Below are 21,724 nucleotides of genomic sequence, written 5' to 3'. Positions count from 1 at the left end.
AGGCTGGGGTTGGGATTGTAGTGAAGACAGATTGTTGGCAAACTTGCTGGAGCTCCAAAGGACATGAATGACCAGCTCCTGACCATGACACTCCCCCTGTCGCATGGTAGGAAGCATGTCTCCAACATCAACACTTCCACCTCAACCACGACCAACCCAGATTGATATCAAGAACAAGTTCCATGAAAGATCCACATTCAGTTATCGCCATTGTTCCCAGAGCAGACAAGCTGATCATCCTTGGTGACTTTAGCGCAAGAGTAGGCTTTGACAAGACCTCCTGGCCTATGGTCATGGGGAAATACAGCATTGGCGGCTGCAACAGCAATGGTCATCTACTACTCCAGACACCGTCTTCCACCTTCCCACCCATAACAGAACTTCATGGATGCATCCCCGCTCCAAGCACTGGCATCTAATTGACTACGTCATCTTCAGGAAGAGAGACTGACCGAAGGCAAGAGTGAGAAAATCTATGTGTGGTGCTGAATGATGGACGGACCACCGTCTCATCATTTCTAAACTGAATATCCATATCCAGCCCAAGAGATGCTTTCCCCAGTGACTCTAAGTCCACCACAAAGAAGGATGCCTTCAATAACATACGAAGGATCATACAACACAAACCGCACTAGAGGCAGGATTCCTGGCTGAGCAATAAAGCTGATGAGATCCAGGCATTGCAGATAGGTATGATTTAAAGAACTTCTATGCTGCACTAAAAGAAGTCTATGGCCTACATCATCAGGATCCTTAGTGGCCCATTTCTTAGTGCTGATGGGAACATACTGAAAATAGACAAAGAGCAAATTCTTCATTGGTGGGCTGAGCATTTTAACAGTGTTCTGAATTGTCCCAGAACATCATCACTGAGGATGAAGCAAACACCAGGATCGCCAAAGCAAGCGTAACCTTCAGCAGACTTTATACCAACATCCGGAACAGAAGAGGCATAAGTCTACAGACGGAGCTGAAGGTGTACAGGGCCATAGTACTTCCCACTCTGCTCTACGCCTGTGAAACATGGACAGTGTACCAACGGAAAGAACCATTTCCACACAGTCTGGATCAGAAAGCTCCTCAACACTAAGTGACAGAATTCCAGACACTGAGGTACCTACCAAGGCAGGCCTGCCCAGTACCTACACCATCCTGACGCAGTCCCAGCTATGTGGACACTAAAATCCTTTGGCATCAACCCAGAAATTTCTCACAATTTGGTTTCAATTGGCTTACTCTGTATCCTGAGATTAAAACCCGGGGTTATAGATGCGCCCCACCCCCCCAAGCATCAAATACACCCTCTCTGTATCTAGCCTGTCCAATCCTGGTAAAATAGTTTTGGTTCCCATTTCTAAACTCCACTGAATATAGACTTCAAAAGACTGAGGTACCTTTTTGCCTATTATATGATGGCATTTCGGGTCACAGTCATATAGTCCTACTGCAAGGACTGTATGCCATGGTGGCCAACAAGTAAGCCCATCTGCACTAATCCACACACCCTATTCTTTCCCTCGTGTCATTCAGACTGCTTGGCCAACAATACAAAATTGGAGCCCAGGGATTCAGTCATATTGGCATCTGAGTTTGCAAGTGTCTGTCATTTTCGTTCACCATTCAACTCCCTACTTTGGCTTCCCTGTCTCAGGACCCATCGTCGCTTTCACCAATTTGAGTTTACTCATTCTTTTTACCTATATCAGAACCAGCCATTACAGACATCATCATTTGATTCGGATTTTCTTTCTCTTTGGATTAAAATGGCATGTCATATGGCTTTACCATTAGCAATAAATTATACAGGGAAAACCTCAGCTGATTTTAACTGTTACATTAACTTTATCTCGTCTTATTTACCAGGGTTTTCCCTTTGTTCCACCCCTTTACCCCCTCCACCACCACCCTGCCACCTTCTCTTGTCACCTCAACTAAATTATTTTCTCCTCTTCTCTTTATAATGAAAGGTCCCAAGCCTGAACCGTTAACTGTTTCTCCACGGGTGCTGCATGACTTACTAAGTGCTTCCAGTATTTTGTCTTGGGTGGCCTAAAAGTTATTTTTCTTTGCAGATATTCTTGAGTCATATTAAGAGCCATCTTTGGCCTCCCAAAAGTAGATAATGAAATCAGTGCTTAATTATTTACAATAACTCACCCATTGGCCAAGTGCCTGCTGATATATTCACCCTAATGGTCTGTGACTCAAACAAAAAAAACTCATACCAAGAATGAAAACAAACACAGGAGACAGATCCAATCTTACTGACAGGATTTGAAAACGAGTTTTCTGAAAAGCAAAAGAGCTGTTGAGTGGTGTTGGCTGTTTATACAGTTATCTTGCCTGATGAGACAATCCCTTTAAACAACTTCAGTAACACCCATTCAACATTCCATTCCCAATGTTTTAACTTTACTGTCATATTTCTCCTTAATTGCCCTGTTGACTGGTACTGACAAATGCAATCGAGTAAATCTTTGGAATTTTCTACCCCAGAGGCGTGTGGGATCTCAGTTATTGTATTAATTCAAAACACAGATTGGTAGATTTTAGGACAGTACAGGAATGAAGAACTGCAAGGATATGGCAGGGAAATGGTTCTAAGAATGGATTGAGACTCAGATCTCCACAGTGATGTGGGTTCAAATCTCATCACTGCCATGGTATGTATATCTGTTAGACCATAAGACCATAAGTCATAAGAGCAGAATTAGGCCACTCAGTCTATTGGGTCTGCTCTGCCATTCCATCATGGCTGATTTATTATCACTCTCACCCCTATACTCCTGCTATCTCTCTGTGACCTTTGATGCCCTGACTAACCAACATCTATCAAACTGCTTTAAATATACTCAATTACTTTGCCTCCACAGCTCTCCATGGCAATGAATTCCACAGATCCATCAGCCCCCGGCTAAAGAAATTTCTCCTCATCTCCATTCTAAATGGATGTCCCTCGATTCTGAAGCTGTGTCCTCTGGACCTAGGCTTACCCACGATAGGAAACATCCTCTCCACATCCACTCTATGTCGGCCTTTCAATATTTGATAGGTTTCAATGAGATCCCCCTCATTCCTCTAAACTTCAGCAAGTACAGGCCCAGAGCCATCAAATGTTCCTCATGAGTTAACCCTTTCGTTCCTGGAATCATTCTCGTGAACCTCCTCTGGACCCCCTGCAATGCCACGCATCTTTTCTTGGATAAAGGGGCACAACAATGCTCACAATACTCCAAGCGTGGTCTGACCAATGCCTTATAAAGACTCAGCATGACATCCTTGCTCTTATATACAAGTTGTCTCGAAATGAATATTAACATTGCATTTGGCTTCCTTACCACCGGCTCAACCTGCAAGTTATCCTTTAGGGAGTCCTGCACAAGGACTCCCAAGTCCTTTTGCACCTCTGATTTTTTAATTTTCTCCCCATATAGAAAATAATCTATAGCTTTATGCCTTTTACCAAAGTGCATGACTATACAATCCCTTACACTATATTCCATCTGCCAATTTTTTGCCCATTCTCATAATCAGTCTAAGTCCTCCTGCAGACTGCCTGCTACCTTAACACTACCAGCCCCTCCACCTATCTTTGTATTATCTACAAACCTGGCCCCACAAAGCCATCAACTCCACCATCCACATCATTGACAAATGTGAAAAGAAGCAGTCCCAATATTGATCCCAGCGGAACTCCACTTGACACTGGCAGGCAACCAGAGTAGCACCTCCCCCCTCCCCACCACCTTTATTCCGACTTTGTCTCCTGACAATCCCCCTCCTTTATTCCGACTTTGCCTCCTGTCAATCAGCCAATCTTCTCACCATGCTGGTAACTTTATGTATTACAGGTTTCCCCCGCCATCCGAAGGTAAAGCGTTCCTATGAAACGGTTCGTAAGCCGAAATGTCGTATAGCGAAGAAGAAATTATTTATATGGGAAAATTTTGTGAGCGTTTGCAGACCCAAAAATAACCTACCAAATCATGCCAAATAACAAATAAGACCTAAAATAACAGTAACATATAGTAAAAGCAGGAATGATATGATAAATACACAGCCTATATAAAGTAGAAATACTTCTCTACAACGATTGCCTGCACAGATCTCCGTAGCGAAAATCTCACGCAAGCGCTCTCGGCAGAAAATCCCACGCAAGCGCTGTTGGCATAAACGCGCTCTCCAGTCACCTTTAAACTATGAAGCTGCTAAATCTACCAAATAACACGTAAAAATACACAGCCTATATAAAGTAGAAATAATGTATGTACAGTGTAGTATCACTTGCCGGAATTGGGAAAACAGCGCCGAGCACACTGATGATGGTGTGTTAGACTGAGTCGCCGCAGGCTGGGTGGTGCAGTGGCCCCCACCCTCCCAGCCGCTGACCCGATATATTGCTGCGAAGCACGCAGGGGTAGCCGGCAGGGACCCAGCACATCTTTAAGAAAAAAGCCGGAATAAACATGCTAATTAATTAGGTGCTGCCCAGCACGTAAATGTCGGCGCAGATCAGAGGCGATTGCCAATTGTGGTACAGTCGATGTTTTGGGCAGAGACCCTTCAGCAGGACTGGAGAAAAAAAAAGATGAGGAGCAGATATAAAAGGTGGGGGAGGGGAGAGAGAAACACAAGGTGATAGGTAAAACTGGGAGGGGGAGGGATGAAGTGAAGAGTTGAGAATACTAATTAGTATTACTTATTTTTATAATGCTCACATTACAGCAGTATTTGTGTATTTATTTAATTTTCATTTTTTCCGGGATCTACTGGGAAAGTCTCAAAGATCGACTGGTTGGCAACCGCTAATGTACAGGGTAAATATTGATTTATTTACCTTAAGCCGTGATAGGTGAATGATACCTTATCATGGTACAAACGTTTCAATTATCAAATGCTTTTGCACTATAGAACATTTGTAACATGACTAATTCACATAAACACCTGCTTCCCCACAGCTATTTAGCTACTTGTCCAAACAATTGCTAAAGTACTGGGACATTATTTTCAATTTGGCTTTAATTCAATAACTGTCAGTCTTTCCACACAAATCGTCTATTCTCAGTTATACCATTACAGGATTGAATGAAAAGAAAGGCAAGAAGTTAGCAAACTAGGATGAACATCGAGAAATGGCAAATGCAGTTAGATGAAGGTAATACTTTATAATGGAAGGGAGGTAATGAGAAGGAAGAATATCAGACTGTGGAGAGGAAGTGATTAAATGGGAGTGTAATGAGGGAGGAGGTGAAAAAAATAACATGGGGAAGGCGGTAACAATAAAATGTCAGAAAGTAAGGCAAGATCAAAATTCAAAGTAAATTTATTCTCAAAATAAATTTATTATCAAAGTACCTACAGTAATGTGCAAAAGTCTTAAGCACATAGATAGAGCTAGGCTTTTGCACAGTACTGTATTTGTCAATGTGGAGTGGAGAGCGAGTTTGTGAATCCGCCAGAGCAAAGGATGTTGGGAATGGCGAGGGTGGAGCGCCGCAGGAAGGGCTTGGGACAAATGGCCGAGAAGGCATGCCGGGGCGGGGGTTGCATAGGTGCAGACACACCCACCTCTGAGACATCAGGCAAGGTCATTTGAGGGCAAACAGGAGCGAGATATGCCAACTAGTGGAGTGGTGTCGTAGCAACGGCCTTACACTCAACATCAGTAAGACAAAAGAGCTGATTGTGGATTTCAGGAAGGGTAAGACGAAAGAACACATAGCAATCCTCATACAGGGATCAAAAGTGGAGAGAGTGAGCAGCTTCAAGTTCCTGGGTGGCAAGATCTCTGAGGATCTAATCTGGTCCCAACATATTGATGCAGTTATAAAGAAGGCAAAACTGCGACTATACTTCATTAGGAGTTTGAAGAGATTTGGTATGTCAACAACTACACTCAAAAACTTCTATAGATGTACCATGGAGAGCATTCTGACAGGCTGCATCACTGTCTGGTATGGGGTGGGGGGGGGGGTGGTGGCTACTGCACAGGACCAAAAGAAGCTGCAGAGAGTTGTAAATTCTGCTGGCTCCATCTTGGGTATTACCCAGGACATCTTCAGGAAGCGGTGTCTCAGAAAGGCAGTGTTCATTATTAAGGACCTCCAGCACCCAGGGCGTGCCCTTTTCTCACTGTTACCATCAGGTAGGAGGTACTGAAGCCTGAAGGCACACACTCGGCGATTCAGGAACAGCTTCCTCCCCTCTGCCATCCGATTCCTAAATGGACATTGAACCCATGAACACTACCTGAACTTTTTAATGTATATTTCTGGTTTTTTTGCATGATTTTTAATCTATCCAATATAAGTATACTGTAATTGATTTATTTATTTATTATATTATTTTTCTTCTAAATTATGTATTGTATTGAATGGCTGCTGCTAAGTTAACAAATTTCACATCACATGCCGGTGATAATAAACCTAATTCTGATTCCAAACAATTGGTTATTGATCATTACAGAATGTCTCTCTGGTGCTTCGTGCTCCCTCCCCTCTCCCCATCTGCTTGCTTCCTACTCTCAGTCCACAATAGAGACCCATATCAGAATCATGTTTATCATCACTTACATATGACATGAATTTTTTTGTGGCAGCAGCACTGTGTAATACATAAAATTACTACAGTACTGTGCAAAAGTCTTAGGCCCCCTAGTAATATATATATGTGTGTGCGAAGACATGTGCACAGTACTGCAGATGGGTGGGTTGGTAATCTTGCAGATGATATGAATGTTGGTGGTGTAGATAGTGTTGAAGACTGGGGAAGAGTCTTTTTAAAAACAATAGAATTTATGAAAAACTATACATACAAAAACCGACAAACATCCAATGTACAAAAGAAGACAAATTGTAAAAAAAAGATTAAATGGAGAAGAAATACAGGGGGTGGTAAAACAGAAGAACCAAGTCAGATACCAATTAAAGGTGATGACAGGGAGGACCTAGATCACCAGAAAAATTTGGTCAACTAGGGAAATGGACTGGAAATGCTGAAAGGGGAGAGGGTGAGGAAAAATGCCAGAAAATGAAAGTGAATTTGTTGTGGGTGAAAGAAGCTGCAAATGAGGACAAAAGGGGTCGAAAAAAGAGAATAAGTATGAAGAAAATATTTTTCTCAACAAAAATAGGGGACATTTTATCCAGCATCACTGACCTATTCGTAAGAGGCCACTGATTCAGGTAAGGGGTAGGAAAATGCCAGATTTTTAACTGGGAAGAAAAGAATAACAAAATGGTAAAAATGAATAAAGTTCCTTTTTAACAAAATTCCTTGAGTATGCAAAGCTAGAGATTCCACAATACATTCCATATATTCCGCATGACTGTTGAAAATTTCAGTACTTGTGATACATTATCCAGAATAAACAGATTTATAATGGGTCAATGTTTATGGAAAATAATGAAAGGGTGAACAAAACGTTTGCTGAGGTAGGAAAAACATTTAAAATTCCATTTATGTCACATAATTTATACATATTTAATGTAATGTACCTCCTAGGCTTTGTGGTAGAATATAAGTGTATGAATAGGCTTGCTTAAGTTTTTCTTTGTGTCAGAAAGGTTCATCTGGTTGTAGTCTAACCTCTGAAACCAAAGGGCCTGGATTCACGCTTTCTTAGGAACATGTATAGTCCAAGATGATTTTTCAAGAGAATGCTATGTTGTTGGGTAGAACTATTTTTCATCTGAGGCATTAAATCAAGTACCTACTCATATGAATGAAACGTGCTGCAGTCATAAAGCATGGAAACAGGCTGTTTGGCCCAACGGGTACACACTGATCTTCAAGCACCAGTTTGCACTATTTCAACACTAGTCCCACTTTATTCTCCCAGCAGCCCCATCAGCTACACACTGTTGACAATTTACAGTGGCCCATTTGACCCTAAAACACACATGTCTATAAGGAAACCAGAGCAGCCAGAGGAAATCAACGCAACAACAAGGAGAACGTGCAGACTCCACGTGGACAGCACCAGAGGTCAGGATTGAAGCAGGGTCACTGGAGCTATGAGGCAGTTTATCAAGTCTGTTTCAAACAATAGCATCAAAACACGGAGCAATTTATCATTCAATTTATTTACTTTTCGTGGAATCTGCTTGAGCAAGTTAGTTACCATATGCAACTATAACTACACACCAAGGAACTGATGGTGCAGATATGATATAGTGCTTTATAAATATGAAACATTACTTTTTTCATGAATCATTGCACTGCTGTTAAAATGTATTTCTTGAACACAAAACAAGATAAATTTTATATTAATCTTTGAGGATAGCTTCAGCTCTGACCTTGCCTGCCAGTGAGTGATATATATTCAACCATGCAAAGGGAATTACCAGTAGTTTCTTCCACAAAGTTAATCGTCTCACCCAGTCACTAAAGCCCTAAATTTTAAACTCAGTCTAAATCAACAATAAAGTAACAGTTAATCTCTTTGACAGAGAATACTTCACTACCCAAATCTGAAGCAAAGAGCCTATGCACACACCAAGGGTGATTTCAGATTCCCTGTTTCTAACAAAGTTCAGAAATCACTTTATTATGGTAAACCTTTATACATTCGTGCAGATGCAGGACAGTCAGCAGAAATTTTGCTATGCAACAAACAAGAACTTGTTGGATTGGCATGTAGCATTGTTAGTTTTCTTGTAATTTAACTTTCCTATGCTTGCTTGTATTGTTATAATCATCTATATACATGCATTAATTATTCAGAGAATTTTCCAGTAATTATGGTACAGATGCTTTGTGTTTTTCCTCAAAGCTTCTTAGTTTTCAGTCATAGGTGGCAGGCCACTTGAATCTGGCTATTCTATAGGTTAATTGTTATCATTGGAACTTTGTTATCTCCAGTCTGAGTAGGAGATGGCCAGGACTGCTCTGTCCTTCATCGTGTTTTTTTTTGTTCTCTTGGCTCCTCTTTCTTACTTGCTTTTCAGTTTTATAACACTTAATAAACTGATCGTAAGCAATCACATTCTTGACTTGCAAAGAACATCTGGATCCCTAAAGTATCAGGATCCAAGACACCTAACAAAGACTGAGAAATGGAATGTACTGTGTGTGTGATAAGATGTGGCAAATAGTATTGTTCAGGAACTTATACTGGGGCCTCAGGTTTTCACCTTATGTACTGGCAATAGGTTGAGAAGTAGTGCATTTTATATCCAATCTTATTGGAGAAGTTAAGTTTAAAGCCACTATAGGTCGTGTAGCTGAGCAAATAATATTCTGAGACATAGATTAAGTGGGTGGGTAGATGGAGCTTAATTTTGAGGAGGCTGTGGTCATCTATCTTAAGTTTTAAAAGAAGATGAAATATTGTCTTAACTGTGAGAATTTAGGAACTGTGGAGGGATTTGTGGATTTATGCACGTATACCACCAAAAGCTATTACATGAATGCAAAATTTATCAGAATGGTCAACAGAATCTAAACAGTTGAAAAATCAACAAAGTGACACTTTGTGATTTACAGTCTTTGATTTGATTCTACCTCACATTTGAACTTAGATGGAGAATCAGAGAAAAGCTGTATCTCCTTAAAAGGGCTTCAGCAGCATAATACTGGCTGTCCTCGTCCCACCTGCATATGGGCAGAGACTAAAGAGCACGGCACCAGAGGTAAGGACAATAAAGAGGTGGTCACGGGATTGCTTCAAGTCAGTGGACTGGGCCACATTCACAAACTCATCAGAGGATCTGAATGAATATGACATGGTTATCACTGACTTTATAAAGGTGCGCATGGACGACTGCGTCCCCACAGAATCTTTCAGTATTCCCCAACCAGAAGCCCTGGATAAACTAAGAGGTTCACAATCTGCTGAGAGCTAAATCACTGGTGGAAATGCGGACAAGTACAAGAGGCCCAGGTGTGACCTCCAGTAGGCAACCTCATGTACAAAGCAGCAATTCCAGACTCAACCTGAATCACAGACAGGTGCACAACAACTGTGGTAGGGCTTAAATGCCACCACTTCCTACAAAAAAAACGCAGCAACATACATGGCAACAGAGTTTTGCTCCCAAAGAGTTTTCACCTTTTACCGATTGAACATAGCGGCACGTTCACGAACTCACACAACCCCCGGTGACCCGGTGATTTTAGTCTCTGAGGCCAACGTGAGAGCATCCTCCAGGAGGATGAATCCACAAAAGGCATTGGCCCAGCCAGGGTTCCTGGCCAAGAACTGAAGATCGGTGCTAATCAACTGGCTGAAGTGTTTAAGAACGTCTTCAACCTCTTACTTTGGCAGTTTGAGGTACCCACGTGCTCCAAACTGGCTTTAATCGTACACATGCTTAAGAAGAAGGTGGTAGTCTTCCTACAGTAGGTGATGAAGTGCTTTGAGAGGTTGGTCATGAAGGAGTTATCTAGATCTGCTTCCATTTGCCTTCTGTCACAACAGGTCAACAGCAGATTCCATTTCCTTGGCTCTTCATTCAGCCCTAGAACACCTGGACAATGAGGAATCATACATCTTTATTGACAACAGCTCAGTATTCAACACCATTATCCCCTTGAAACATCACTGAGCTTCAGGACCTGGGCCATAGTATCTCCTTGTGCAACTGGATCCTTGGTTTCCTCTCCGGCAGACCTCAATTAGTATGGATTGGCAACAGCATCCCCTCCACACTCACCATCGGTGCTCTCACAGGGCTGTGTGTTTAGCCCTCTGCTTTATGTGCTTATACTAATGTCTGCATGGCTAAGTACAGTTCCAATGCCACATTTAAGTTTTCTGATGACACCACTGTTTTTGGCCAAATCAAATGTAGTGACAAATCAGCTACAGGAGAGAGATCAAAAATCTAGTTGCGAGAACAACAATCTCCCACTCAACATCAGCAAAACCAAAGAACTGATTATTGACCACAGGAGGAAGAAGCTGGATGTCCGTGAGCCAGACCTCATTATGGGATCAGGGGTGGAGAGCATCAGTAGCCTTATATTCCTTGGTGTATGACAACCATCAGGCTCCTAAACTAATACGGGTAACCTCATTCAGAGGATCTGTCCTGGGTCCAGCATGTTAGTGCCACCACAAAAGGCGCGACAGCTTCTCTACTTTCTTGGAAGCTTGTGCAGATTCAGCATGTCACTAAAAATTCTCGAGATGCAAAATGGGGAGTATCCTAACAGGGTGCATCACAGCCTGGTACGGAAGCTCATCTGCCCAGAAACGGAGAAGACTACATAGAGTGGTGAATGAATATTCTTTATAAAGAATGAATAGACTTCATAAAGGTGCACGTGGATGAGTGAATCCCTCATAGAAACTTTCAGCAGTCCCCAACCGGAAGCCCTGGATAAGCTAAGAGGTTCACAATCTGCTGAGAGCTAAATCAGTGGTGGCAATCCATACAGGTACAAGAGATTCAGGTGTGACCTCCAGCAGGCAACCTCACATACAAAGCAGCAATTGTAAATTGTAAATTGTCCATCACAGGCAACATCCGCTCCGCCACAAAGTGCATTTACATGGTGCGCTCCCCCAAGAAAGCAGCATCCATTATCAAAGACCTCCATCATCCAGGCCAAGCTCTCTTCTTACTTCTACCATCAGGCAGAAGGTACAGAAGCCTCAGGTCCCACACCACCCAGGTTCAGGAACAGTTATTACGCTACAACCATCAGGCTCCTAAACTAATATGGGTAACTTCATTCACAACTACTGTGGACATGCAGACTCACTTTCAAGGACTCTTTTACAACCCATGTTCTCAGTATTATTTTATTTGCAGTTTGCCTTCTTTTGCACATTGGTTGGTTGTCAGTTTTTGTTTATGTAGATTTTCTCATAAAATTTTACTGTATTTCTTTTTTCCTGAAAATGCCTTCAAGAAAATAAATTCCAAGATAATAGTATATAGTACTTTGATAGTAAATGTACTTCAAACTTTCTTTAAACGATGAACTTTGAATACTATTAATTTACAGGTTAAATTGTGAGTACTAGAATTGTATTTTTTTTTAATTTTCGAATGTTAATAGAGAAACTAAACAAAGTAAAGGATATCAGAAACTCTACTTATAAGTGATCGTGCCTACTGTCACACAAACTGATCCGAAAAATCTCCTAATGCCTTCTGCTTCTTTTGTTGCCCCTGTTTCCCCTAGAAGCTTCTTTTATATTTTGCCACGTATTTCTCAAATTCTGTTTTTTTTTCATGCTTATAATTGCCAATCCCTTTATATGATACTATGACTATAAAATTTCCACAGTTACTTCCAATGCTGTATAGTTTCCTTGGAACCTAGAGAACAAACGCTGGATCCAGGTTTATGGCTCATCTCAGGAAGTCTCTTTCATTTCTGTTCTTCCAGAACTACTCACCTCTGCTGACATGCTTTATTTCTTTGGCTCTCTCATTTGATCCCTATTGGTTTTGCAGATTGCATTGGCTGGACCTGTTAAGCACTGAGTTTCCTAAAAGTCCTAAGTCTGGTTCAGTTTCTCCTTTAGCATTATTCCAGGATTAACTCTGTACATGTGCAAACTACTTTTTTCTTCTTGTATAGAACATGGCACCTGCCTGCCTTAAATTTCACTTCTAATTCTTCTGCCTGATTATATATTATATTATGCGGGATGCACAGAATCAAATATCGCTGTGATGATTGTACGTTCTAGTATCAATTGTTTGGCGACAATAAAGTATAAAATATAAAGTATATTGTGTGTCCAGTTTAACCTGTAAATTCCAGTCTCTTTTTACAGATTCCACTGCCTCTCCCAATGTAAATTAATCCCAATTTCAGCACCTTGAATTCTATTTGCATTCCCCGTAAATGCCAATTTGTTTTGATCTCTCTAAATTTAAGGTGCAGTTCATTACCTGTGTCTGGGTTGCTGGATGTCAAATTTAAACTCCAATTCAAATCAGAATACTTAAAATCCATTTTAAGAAAGGAAAGTGCTTTTATGCCATTAGCCTTAGAGGAACATTGACAATGATCTCAAAGACGAAACAGATGCATACTAACACACTATGCCATGTGATACACAGGAACTTTCAGTTGCATAGGAGTTGAGTACCCGAGAAGACACTGGAACAGTACATCCAGAATTACCTGCTCAAACAGTGTGTCATCAGACCGCAAAGCCCACAGAAGAATCAACATGATTGATGACAGACCAATTACCAAGTGAACACTTCCCCAGGATGGGCTGAGATGGCACCTCTGATGCAATAAATTTCAAAGATTACGGTTTGTTACAGATGTGGATAATGTTGCCCAGTCAGTTCTGGGATACTTATATGGTGCACTGACCTATTGCTGGCTATTTGCAGGTAATTAATACGGAAGAAATGGATCGCCTCAATTTTGTGGTCCAGGGCAAGTAGGAATCCATCCAGTTAAAACATTTGGTACTGGCCATCTTTATCACATTGCCCACTATGAACTCCTTTTTCTTAAAAATCTAAAGCTGCTGCCAACCCTGCTGGAAAGTTAATGATCTCAGTCTTGCACCATCATGAGTGAAACTCATTTAAAAATAGTATTTCACTATTACGTACTTCCAAAATAATATCATAAAGGAGTTCAGTTCATACCGCTTGGTCAAAGTAAAATATTGTTTTCTCCCTTAAAACCCACTGAGTTGCTATTGGGAGGATGTAGGACAATGTGATCTCCGATTCTATCCCAGGAAGGCAAAGACATCAATTCTCAGAGTGAGCTGAAGTATTACAATGGAAGAGCATCACTTTTAAATGGAGGACAAAATCAGAGGGATTGGGAGTATTGCATTTTCATAGCTGAAGGCAAAGAGACAACTACTTGTAACTAGTTATTCAGTGGCCCCTGCTGGAAATGCATATGTGAAGGAATCTGATGTAGGTAGGTAAGGATCAACTTAACATCTCCCAAAGTTGAATAAACAAATAAATGTTCACTATATAACTGCACAACTTAAAAATGCTGATGTAGGTAGTTATCATAGAAACTCATCCAGTGAAAATCAGTGCTTTCAGAAGAGAGGTGGAGTGAAGGAAATAGGTGAAGGTTTGGTGAGGTGATAGAGACAAATGAAAACAAACTGCCTTGAACATTTTTAATCAAATTGATTTTCAGGAAGAGAACATTACTAGCAGAGCCAGTATGTAATCCCTATTCCAGTCTCCATGTACAGGAGTGGTGGTTTGTCACTAAATAATTTCCCTGTGGGACAAATAATGTAAGTTCTCCTACATTACTGCTTAACTTCTATGTTAAGATTGATGACACATTCCCGAATCAGGGTGGTGTGAGACTTGAACGAAACTCCAGAGAGGATGATGTTCCCATGTGCCAGCTATCCTAGTTTCTCAGTATTGTGCAGGCCACAGATTTGGGAAGAGGTAGCGGAGAAACTCGGAGTACTTTTTGATGGTGAATGCTGCAGCCAAGATATGCCTATCATGGGGGGAGTGAATGCTTAACACATTGGATAAGTTGCTGTTTAAGTGGGGATATACTTTGCCTTGATGACGGAACTTCATGAGTATTGAAGAAGCTGCATTCAATCGAACAAGTAGAAAATATTTGGTACAGTGTTAACTTGAGCAATCCAAATACTGGAGGGGCTTTGCACATAATTGCAACATCACTACCGACCTATTCTTGTAGACACAGTATTGTTTGGTTAGTTCAATTAAGTTTCAGGTCAACTCTGATCCCCAGATTTGGTGATAATAACAACAATAGACTGTCGAAAAAACATCACTGGACTGTCACCTGCTAGAGGTGTTATGTGTGGCACACAGTGTCCATGCCTAAATATTGTCCTGTATCCTGATCTTGCTGTGGGCAGACACAGACTGCTTCATTATCTCAGTAATTGAAAAAGAAACTGTACAATTATCATTAACTATTCCTATGTCTGACTTACTAACAGAAGGAAGGTTATTGATGAAGCAGCTGAAGATGGGCAAGTTAGGACACTGCCCTCAAGATCTCCTGCAACGATTCAAGGGACAGGGGTGAATGACACCTGACAACCTCAACCACTTCCTTTGTGCAAGGGAATAACTCCAACCAGAATCTTCTCAATAAATTCAATTGTACCACTGCTGTATAACGTCACCCTCATCGGAAGACCACAGTCATTGCAGATTGGAAGTAACATCTTCTCACTGACAATTAACACAGGTGCACCTCAAGTATGTGTGCTTAGCTTAATGTTCTACTCTCTCTACACCCACAACTGTGTGGCTAGGCACAGTTCAAATGCCATCTATAAATTTGCTGATAACACAACTACCGTTGGCAGAATTTCAGATGGTGACAGGATTGAGAAAGATCAGCTGGTTTGAGTGGTGTCACAACAACCTGGCACTCAACATCGGTAAGACGAAGGAACTGATCGTGGACTTCAGGAAGAGGAAGCTGAGGGAAAATGCTCCAGTCCTCATCAAGGATTCAGCAGTAGAAGGGGAGAGCAGTTTCAAGTTTCTGGGTGTCAACATCTCTGGAGATCTGGTCCCGGGACAAACATATTGTTGTGATTATAAAGATATGACAGCAACTATATTTCATTAGGAGTTGTGGAGACTTGGTATGTCAGCAAAAACTCATGCAAGTTTATAGAGATGTACCATGGAGAGCATTCTAACCGGTTGCAACACCGTCTGGTATGGAAGGGCCACTGCACGGGATTGGGAAAAGCTGCAGAAGGTTGAAAACACAGCCGGCTCCAACATGGGCTCTGGCTTTCCCAGCATCCAGGACTCCTTCAAAAGGTGATGTCCCAATAAGGTGGCACCCATCACTCAGGACACGCTTTTTTCTCATTGTTACCATCAAGGAAAAGGCACAGCAGCCTGAAGATACACACTCAGCATTTTAGGAACAGTTTCCTCCCCTCCATCATCAGATTTCTGTTTGGTCAATGAACCCACGAACACTATATCACTTTTTTTTGTTTTCTTTTGCACTCCTTGTTTAATTATATATAATTTACAGTTTTCATTATAATATACTGCGATGTACTGCTGTAGAAAAACAACATATTTCATGACATATGCCAGCGATATTAAACCTGATTCTGATTCAGATTCTGACCCTCATTCAATCGCCAGTCACTCGCACATCTCTTATGAAATTCAATATTTTGCCTGTGTTTGTACAACTCTGATGAGGTCTGGAGCTAAATAACTCTGATGAACACCAAAAGGATTTTCAGTGAAAAGGTGATTAATGAATAAATACCACTAATGACATTTTGCTACAGAAAGAGTTGAACCGAATTGTTTTATGAACCGAGGTATGGTGGAAAGCTTTTGTTTGTTTGCCATTCAAACTGATTCCACACATAAGTACATTGTAGTAGTATAAAAGAATGCAGAATATAGTGTTAGATTACAGAGAAAGTGCAGTGCAGGTAGGTAAAATGCAAGAGTCACAACAAGTTAGATTGGGAGATCAGGAGTCCATTGTTTAGTGTATACGAGTCTGAAAAGAGCGGAGAGAAGCTGTCTTTGAGCCTGGTGGTATATCCTCTCAAGCCTTTGGTATCTTCTGCTTAACAATATTGTAGAGGCCCATGGTCTTTGCTGCATCCATTACACTGAGCCGTTCATCACTTCAAAAGACCATTAGGAGGTGACCAAGGTGAATTAGTGCTACAAACACTTCAGCCTTGCAGTATGCACTCCCGTCAGAGAGCTCCATCACAGGGGGCAGAAATATTCTAGACACCCTCCTCCCATAAGTGGTTTGATTTTTTTTAATGTAAAATTTCAGCTGCTCTTGTGGCCCTTAACTCTATCTATCAGTTGCCGATTCCACTGTTGAGCAGATATGTAATCAGGTGCTGTCTCATACCGCAGAGTGAGAGATGTGTTTATAATTTGTCATGGAAGAAATTTCTGCTCAAGGCAATGGACTGTCACTGTCACGTGGGTGACGAGCTTTGAGTGTTAGATCTATTCTGAATCTATCCCATTTAGCATGGTGATAGTGCCAGAATGAAAGCATCCTCATTGTTACGATGGGGGCTTTCAGTTCCGTAAGAAATATGGGATGGAGTCTTCTATTAATAGTGCATTCATGGTACCTAGGATGGGAATGATTAAGTCAAGTAAGCTAGTCCCATGCTAGTTCATTCACCACGCATTCTATATCCAGTCCTATAAGTAGGTCTCTCAGGATTCAGTCACAGTGTTTCAGAGTCACTCAATGGTGAATGTTAACATTCACCACCCAACTTACACTCAGTGGCCACTTTATTAGGTACACTTGTATACCTGTTTGTTAACGCAAATATCTAATCAGCTAATCATGTGGCAGCAACTCAATGCATAAAACATGCAGACCTGGTCAAGAGCTTCAGTTCTTGTTCACGCCAAACATCAGAGTGGAGAAGAGATGTGATGTAGGTGACTTTGACCGTGGAATGATTGTTTTGCCAGATAGGGTGATCTGAGTACTTTAGAAACTGCTGATCTCCTGGGATTTTCGTGCACAACAGTCTCTAGAATTCACAGAGAATGGTGTGAAAACAAAAAAAAAAATCCAGTCTGTGGCAGCTCTGTGGCCAAAAATGCCTTGTTAATGAGAGAGGTCGGAGGAGAATGGCCAAACTAGTTCAAGCTGACAGGAAAGCAACAGTAACTTAAATAACCACATGTTACAATAGTGGTGTGCAGAAGAGCATCGCTGAATGTCAAATCTTGATAATCCAACCTCCATCCAAAATCATGGCCAATGCCTGGGGGCCCATTGAGTTTCAATACACTTTCCATTGTGGTTGGATACAACCAAATTACCTACGAAGTAATTTCACAAGCAGTTAAAAATCAACCACCTTGCTAGCATTCCAGAGTTACAGACAGAACAGCCATGATAATGAATCTTCATGAGAAGTTAATGAAATATAGGGAAGTTGGCATATTTCCAGATAAATCAGGAATTCCACATCACTCTGCCTTCAGCTTTTGTATTTATGTCCCCTGAATCTAAGAAAGACCCAACCAAGGTAAGGATAATAGATTCCCTTCTTTAAAGAATGGTGGTGTCTCATGTATTTATGGGATCTCAAGACACCTGCCATGGATTAACATCTGTTTGCCATTTTTGTGAAAATCTGTCTGAGAGCACTAATATGGCCTTCAAGAGCCGATCTGGTGAATGCAAGTAACCTCAATTCTTAAAAACTTTAAACTTTTTGAGAAAATCCAAATAAGAATAAAGGAAAACTTCACAGTTTGATGAACGCAAGGTCCACCAAATCAAATACCACCTTCACTACCCCCAACTCTTGAAAGATGTCTTCTAGGATCTACCTGAACAGCTTCATAAACAGGGGTAGATTAACCAATGAAACCCTGTCTTTTTTCCCATGAGAAAACTCTACTCAGCAGCAAACAACCCCTGCCCAAAAGTCTCTGCTCAAGAGGAGTTCCTCCTTGAAGGAGGTCTTTATTTGGATGGAGACTTGATGTCCTGTATGTGAGCTCCACTGAAGAGTTATCACTAAAATCTTAGTGCTCTTTTTTTGCACTCTTTTCTTTGCTCAGTGAATGCCTGACATCAATAAATCTACCCTTAAGCATCGTTGCTGGAATTTTACCCAAAGATACATTCATCACATAAATATTTTGCATTACATCTACTAGCTGTTGAAAAATGACCCACAGTACAATTGTGGCTTTCAAAGCCGGCTTGTCTGTTTTCAACCATAAAGCACAAGAGTACAATACTCATAGCTGCAGGACACCCGTCACACTGTAATGTTAGGGTGTCACCTCATAGATCCGTTGATGAAGATTGACCAGCAATAACTCATGTTCTTTATCAACATTTATCCTTCAAATGACATCTACAACAGATTGTAAGCCTATCATCTGATTTATGGAAACTTGTGTTCAAATCCAAAGTTGTAAAGCAATATGACATATTCTGGGGGCTTCTGATAGCTCAAAATCTTTCCTTACTTGCAAAATTCTTGTCATACAGCCATTGGGTAGTAGGTCATATACAAAATGCTGGAGGAACTCAGTCGGGCAGGCAGCATCTACAGGAAACAGTCGACGTTTCAGGCTGAGACCCTGCATCAGGACTGGAAAGGAAGGGGAAAGAAGCCAGAATAAGAAGTGGGGGGGGGGGAGGGAAAGGAATATTACTGCACCCCCACCCAAATGGCTTCACCTATCACCTTCTACCTTGCACTCCTCCACCCTCCCGCCTTCTCATTTTGCTCTCTTCCCCGGTCCTTTCCAGCCCTGAAAAAGGGACACAGCTTGAAACCTCAACTGCGTTCCTCTCCTGCTGAATCCTCCACCAGTTTGTACCAGTTACTCCGGATTTCCAGCATCTGCAGAATCTCTCGTGTTTACTTTTGGATAGGTAATGGTTAACAAGAGTTGGAATTCCTGCTATACAGTTAGTTAATATTTAAACGCGCCATTTGCGCCCAAACTAACACATTGCCAGAGAAGTGTCACAAATTATAAGGTAATTGTCCAATAAAATTAATGGTTCCAATAATAGTTTTCAGACAAAGAACACTGGGGCTGATTTCAATTGATATTACTGTATTCAATTTGACATTTCATAAAACATGTGTAAGGCATTGGTTTTATGAAAAACCTGCTGAGACTGTGAGATTTCAGCAACAATTGATTAATAGACAGGGTGTGGTCTTAACGCATATTAAGACCAAGAGACTAGATGTACATCTGCAAGTTTAAGTGGAGAAGCGATACTCTGGTACCCAGGGGGAGTGGGGGTGCGGTGGGGGGGAATAAAGCAATAGATATTTTTGAAAAAGAAAGCGGAGTGAGAGATGGTGATGGACACAAGAGACAAGAGACAATCAGACATTCAAATTTGTGGAAGTGACGGGAGGTTGAGGAAGAATCAGAGGGGAAAAAACTGAAAGACAATCAGAAATAACCAAATAATTGATGAGGTGGTTGAGGCAGAAGAAAACGATAGAAAAAGTGATACTGGATGGTACAGACAGTGAGACACGGGCGAGCCACGAGAACGAGGAGAGCACGGTCAGGGAGCAAGCGTGAACATTTGAGCTGTACCTGAGAAGGTGAGCCGGAGCCTGGCCTGCGGCGGTCTCCACGCGATCGCCGCCCTGTCCCCGGGCAGACAGAGAAGGGAAACCTGAAGGATGAACGCGCTGAGCCTGCGGAGACCGAAGGTGAGCCGACGTCCACTGGGATCCGGGGATAAACGGGGAACCCAACCGATCCGCGACATTGTCACTTTGTTTCCAGTCTCTCCGAAGTCTATTTCAGTAAACCACAACAGCAATCCTTCCAAACCTAACGGTCCCGGTGAAATCTCAGGGTGCAGGGGTTGACAGGAGAAGAGAAGGAAAAGCAGCTGCAAATTTAAAAAAAGACACTCAGGTTTCAGTTTGATTGACCTTTTCCAGCCCAAGGGATGGACGAACCACAGAAATCTCAAGACTTTTCCTCCCAATTAACCTCTTTGGATAAAAGGGTCAGAAGCGCACAGTTGGAGGCTGTCACCGGCTTCGTCGCCTTTTGCCGGGCACACACTAAGCGTACATCAGCGCCGTTCTCTCCTCTCTCCCCCTCTCTCTGTCTCTCTCTCTCGGTGTAACGTTAGGTGTGAGACATTAGCTATTGTGGTCCCACTTTGATTTCTGGCTGCCTTTTTGCCCAGTGATCTGACTGCTTCAACGCGTCTATCTGTTGTGGGAGAGGCGGAGCCCGGAACAGACCCTCGACTCTCCTTCAATGCGATCCCAAGACTGTCTACTGACCTTCACCGCTTTATTTCCAGCTTGCGATTCCTTTTTTTTTCAGTCGCAGAGTCCTATATGACTGAAAACTTCAGCCTCTCCCTTTGCGCTCCACGTGTGTTTGATCGGCACATAAATCAGTTTAGGAAGATGTCCTGTCGGCATCAATGAAATCCAGGATTTCGTTTGCTCGCTCTTTTGAGTGTTGGAGCCAGATAACCCCTGCCTGTATCCTGGGTGTGTCAGAGAGGGTGTCTCTGTAAGTGCTGATGCGCCTCTGGACTGGCTGCACTTGACTCACTGTTCAAGCGGCCGCGTGGGTCTGTGAGGGAGGCTCGGGACGCGCGGATACCAGAGTAATTAATTGTTTCCTTCCGCGGAAGCACTTTACAGCGTTCACTGGTTTTAATGGCAATGCCACGGGAGCCTTCACCGTCAGAACCACGGAGTATCGGTTTTCGGCAAAAGGCAACAGGGAGTGATATCGGGATTTAAACGGAGTGATAATGGGGGGGGGCAGATGCTGGAAAATGGGCAGATTGGACATATTTGGCCCGCACTCACTGAGAAGAGGAGATTTTGAGTTGATCCAAGAAGTGATTATAAGATAAAGTGTTCAAAGGGTCTGTTTCTTGAGAGGAGTTCATTGGAAAGCAGGGGCATACATTTAGAACCAGCACTGGCCCATTTAGAAATTAAATGAAGAAAAAGTGGAAGATTTCTTTGCAGAACAATATCTATTGTGGACGAATGCTTTCAAAATAGAGAATTTTAGAGGTTCTTATACGACATAGTTACCCAGAGTTATGGGACAAAGGCAGCTGGGGGAAGTTGAGATGACCATAAAGCATAAGACATGAGGGCAGAGCAGCACGCACAAAGTGCTGGAGGAACTCAGCAGGCCAGGCAGCATCTAGGAAAAGAGTACAGTCGACGTTTCGGGCCTGAACCCTTCAGCAGGACTTAACAGAATTCAATCCATTGAGTCTGTTCCGCCAT

At 42.0% G+C, this 21,724-nt stretch overlaps 1 protein-coding gene across 2 annotated transcripts in view; it reads right to left on the bottom strand.

Moving 5' to 3' along the window:
- The window catches only part of sema3h (sema domain, immunoglobulin domain (Ig), short basic domain, secreted, (semaphorin) 3H), a 234,663-nt gene extending 213,589 nt beyond the window's left edge, over positions 1-21,074 (bottom strand). For both annotated transcript variants that reach the window (XM_063067851.1, XM_063067852.1), the window contains exons 1-2: positions 20,747-21,074; positions 20,037-20,340 (exon numbers count right to left, since the gene is read on the bottom strand). In XM_063067851.1, the coding sequence (XP_062923921.1) occupies positions 20,037-20,214 (178 nt within the window). In that variant the 5' untranslated portion in view covers positions 20,215-20,340; positions 20,747-21,074. The remainder of the gene's footprint in view (positions 1-20,036; positions 20,341-20,746) is intronic.
- Between the last annotated feature and the right edge of the window lie 650 nt (positions 21,075-21,724).

The sequence above is a fragment of the Mobula hypostoma genome, chromosome 15, assembly GCF_963921235.1.
Source record: "Mobula hypostoma chromosome 15, sMobHyp1.1, whole genome shotgun sequence".
Taxonomy (NCBI): Eukaryota; Metazoa; Chordata; class Chondrichthyes; order Myliobatiformes; family Myliobatidae; genus Mobula; species Mobula hypostoma.
Note: the sequence above shows the minus strand (reverse complement) of the source record. Positions and strands in the feature narration are given on the sequence as shown.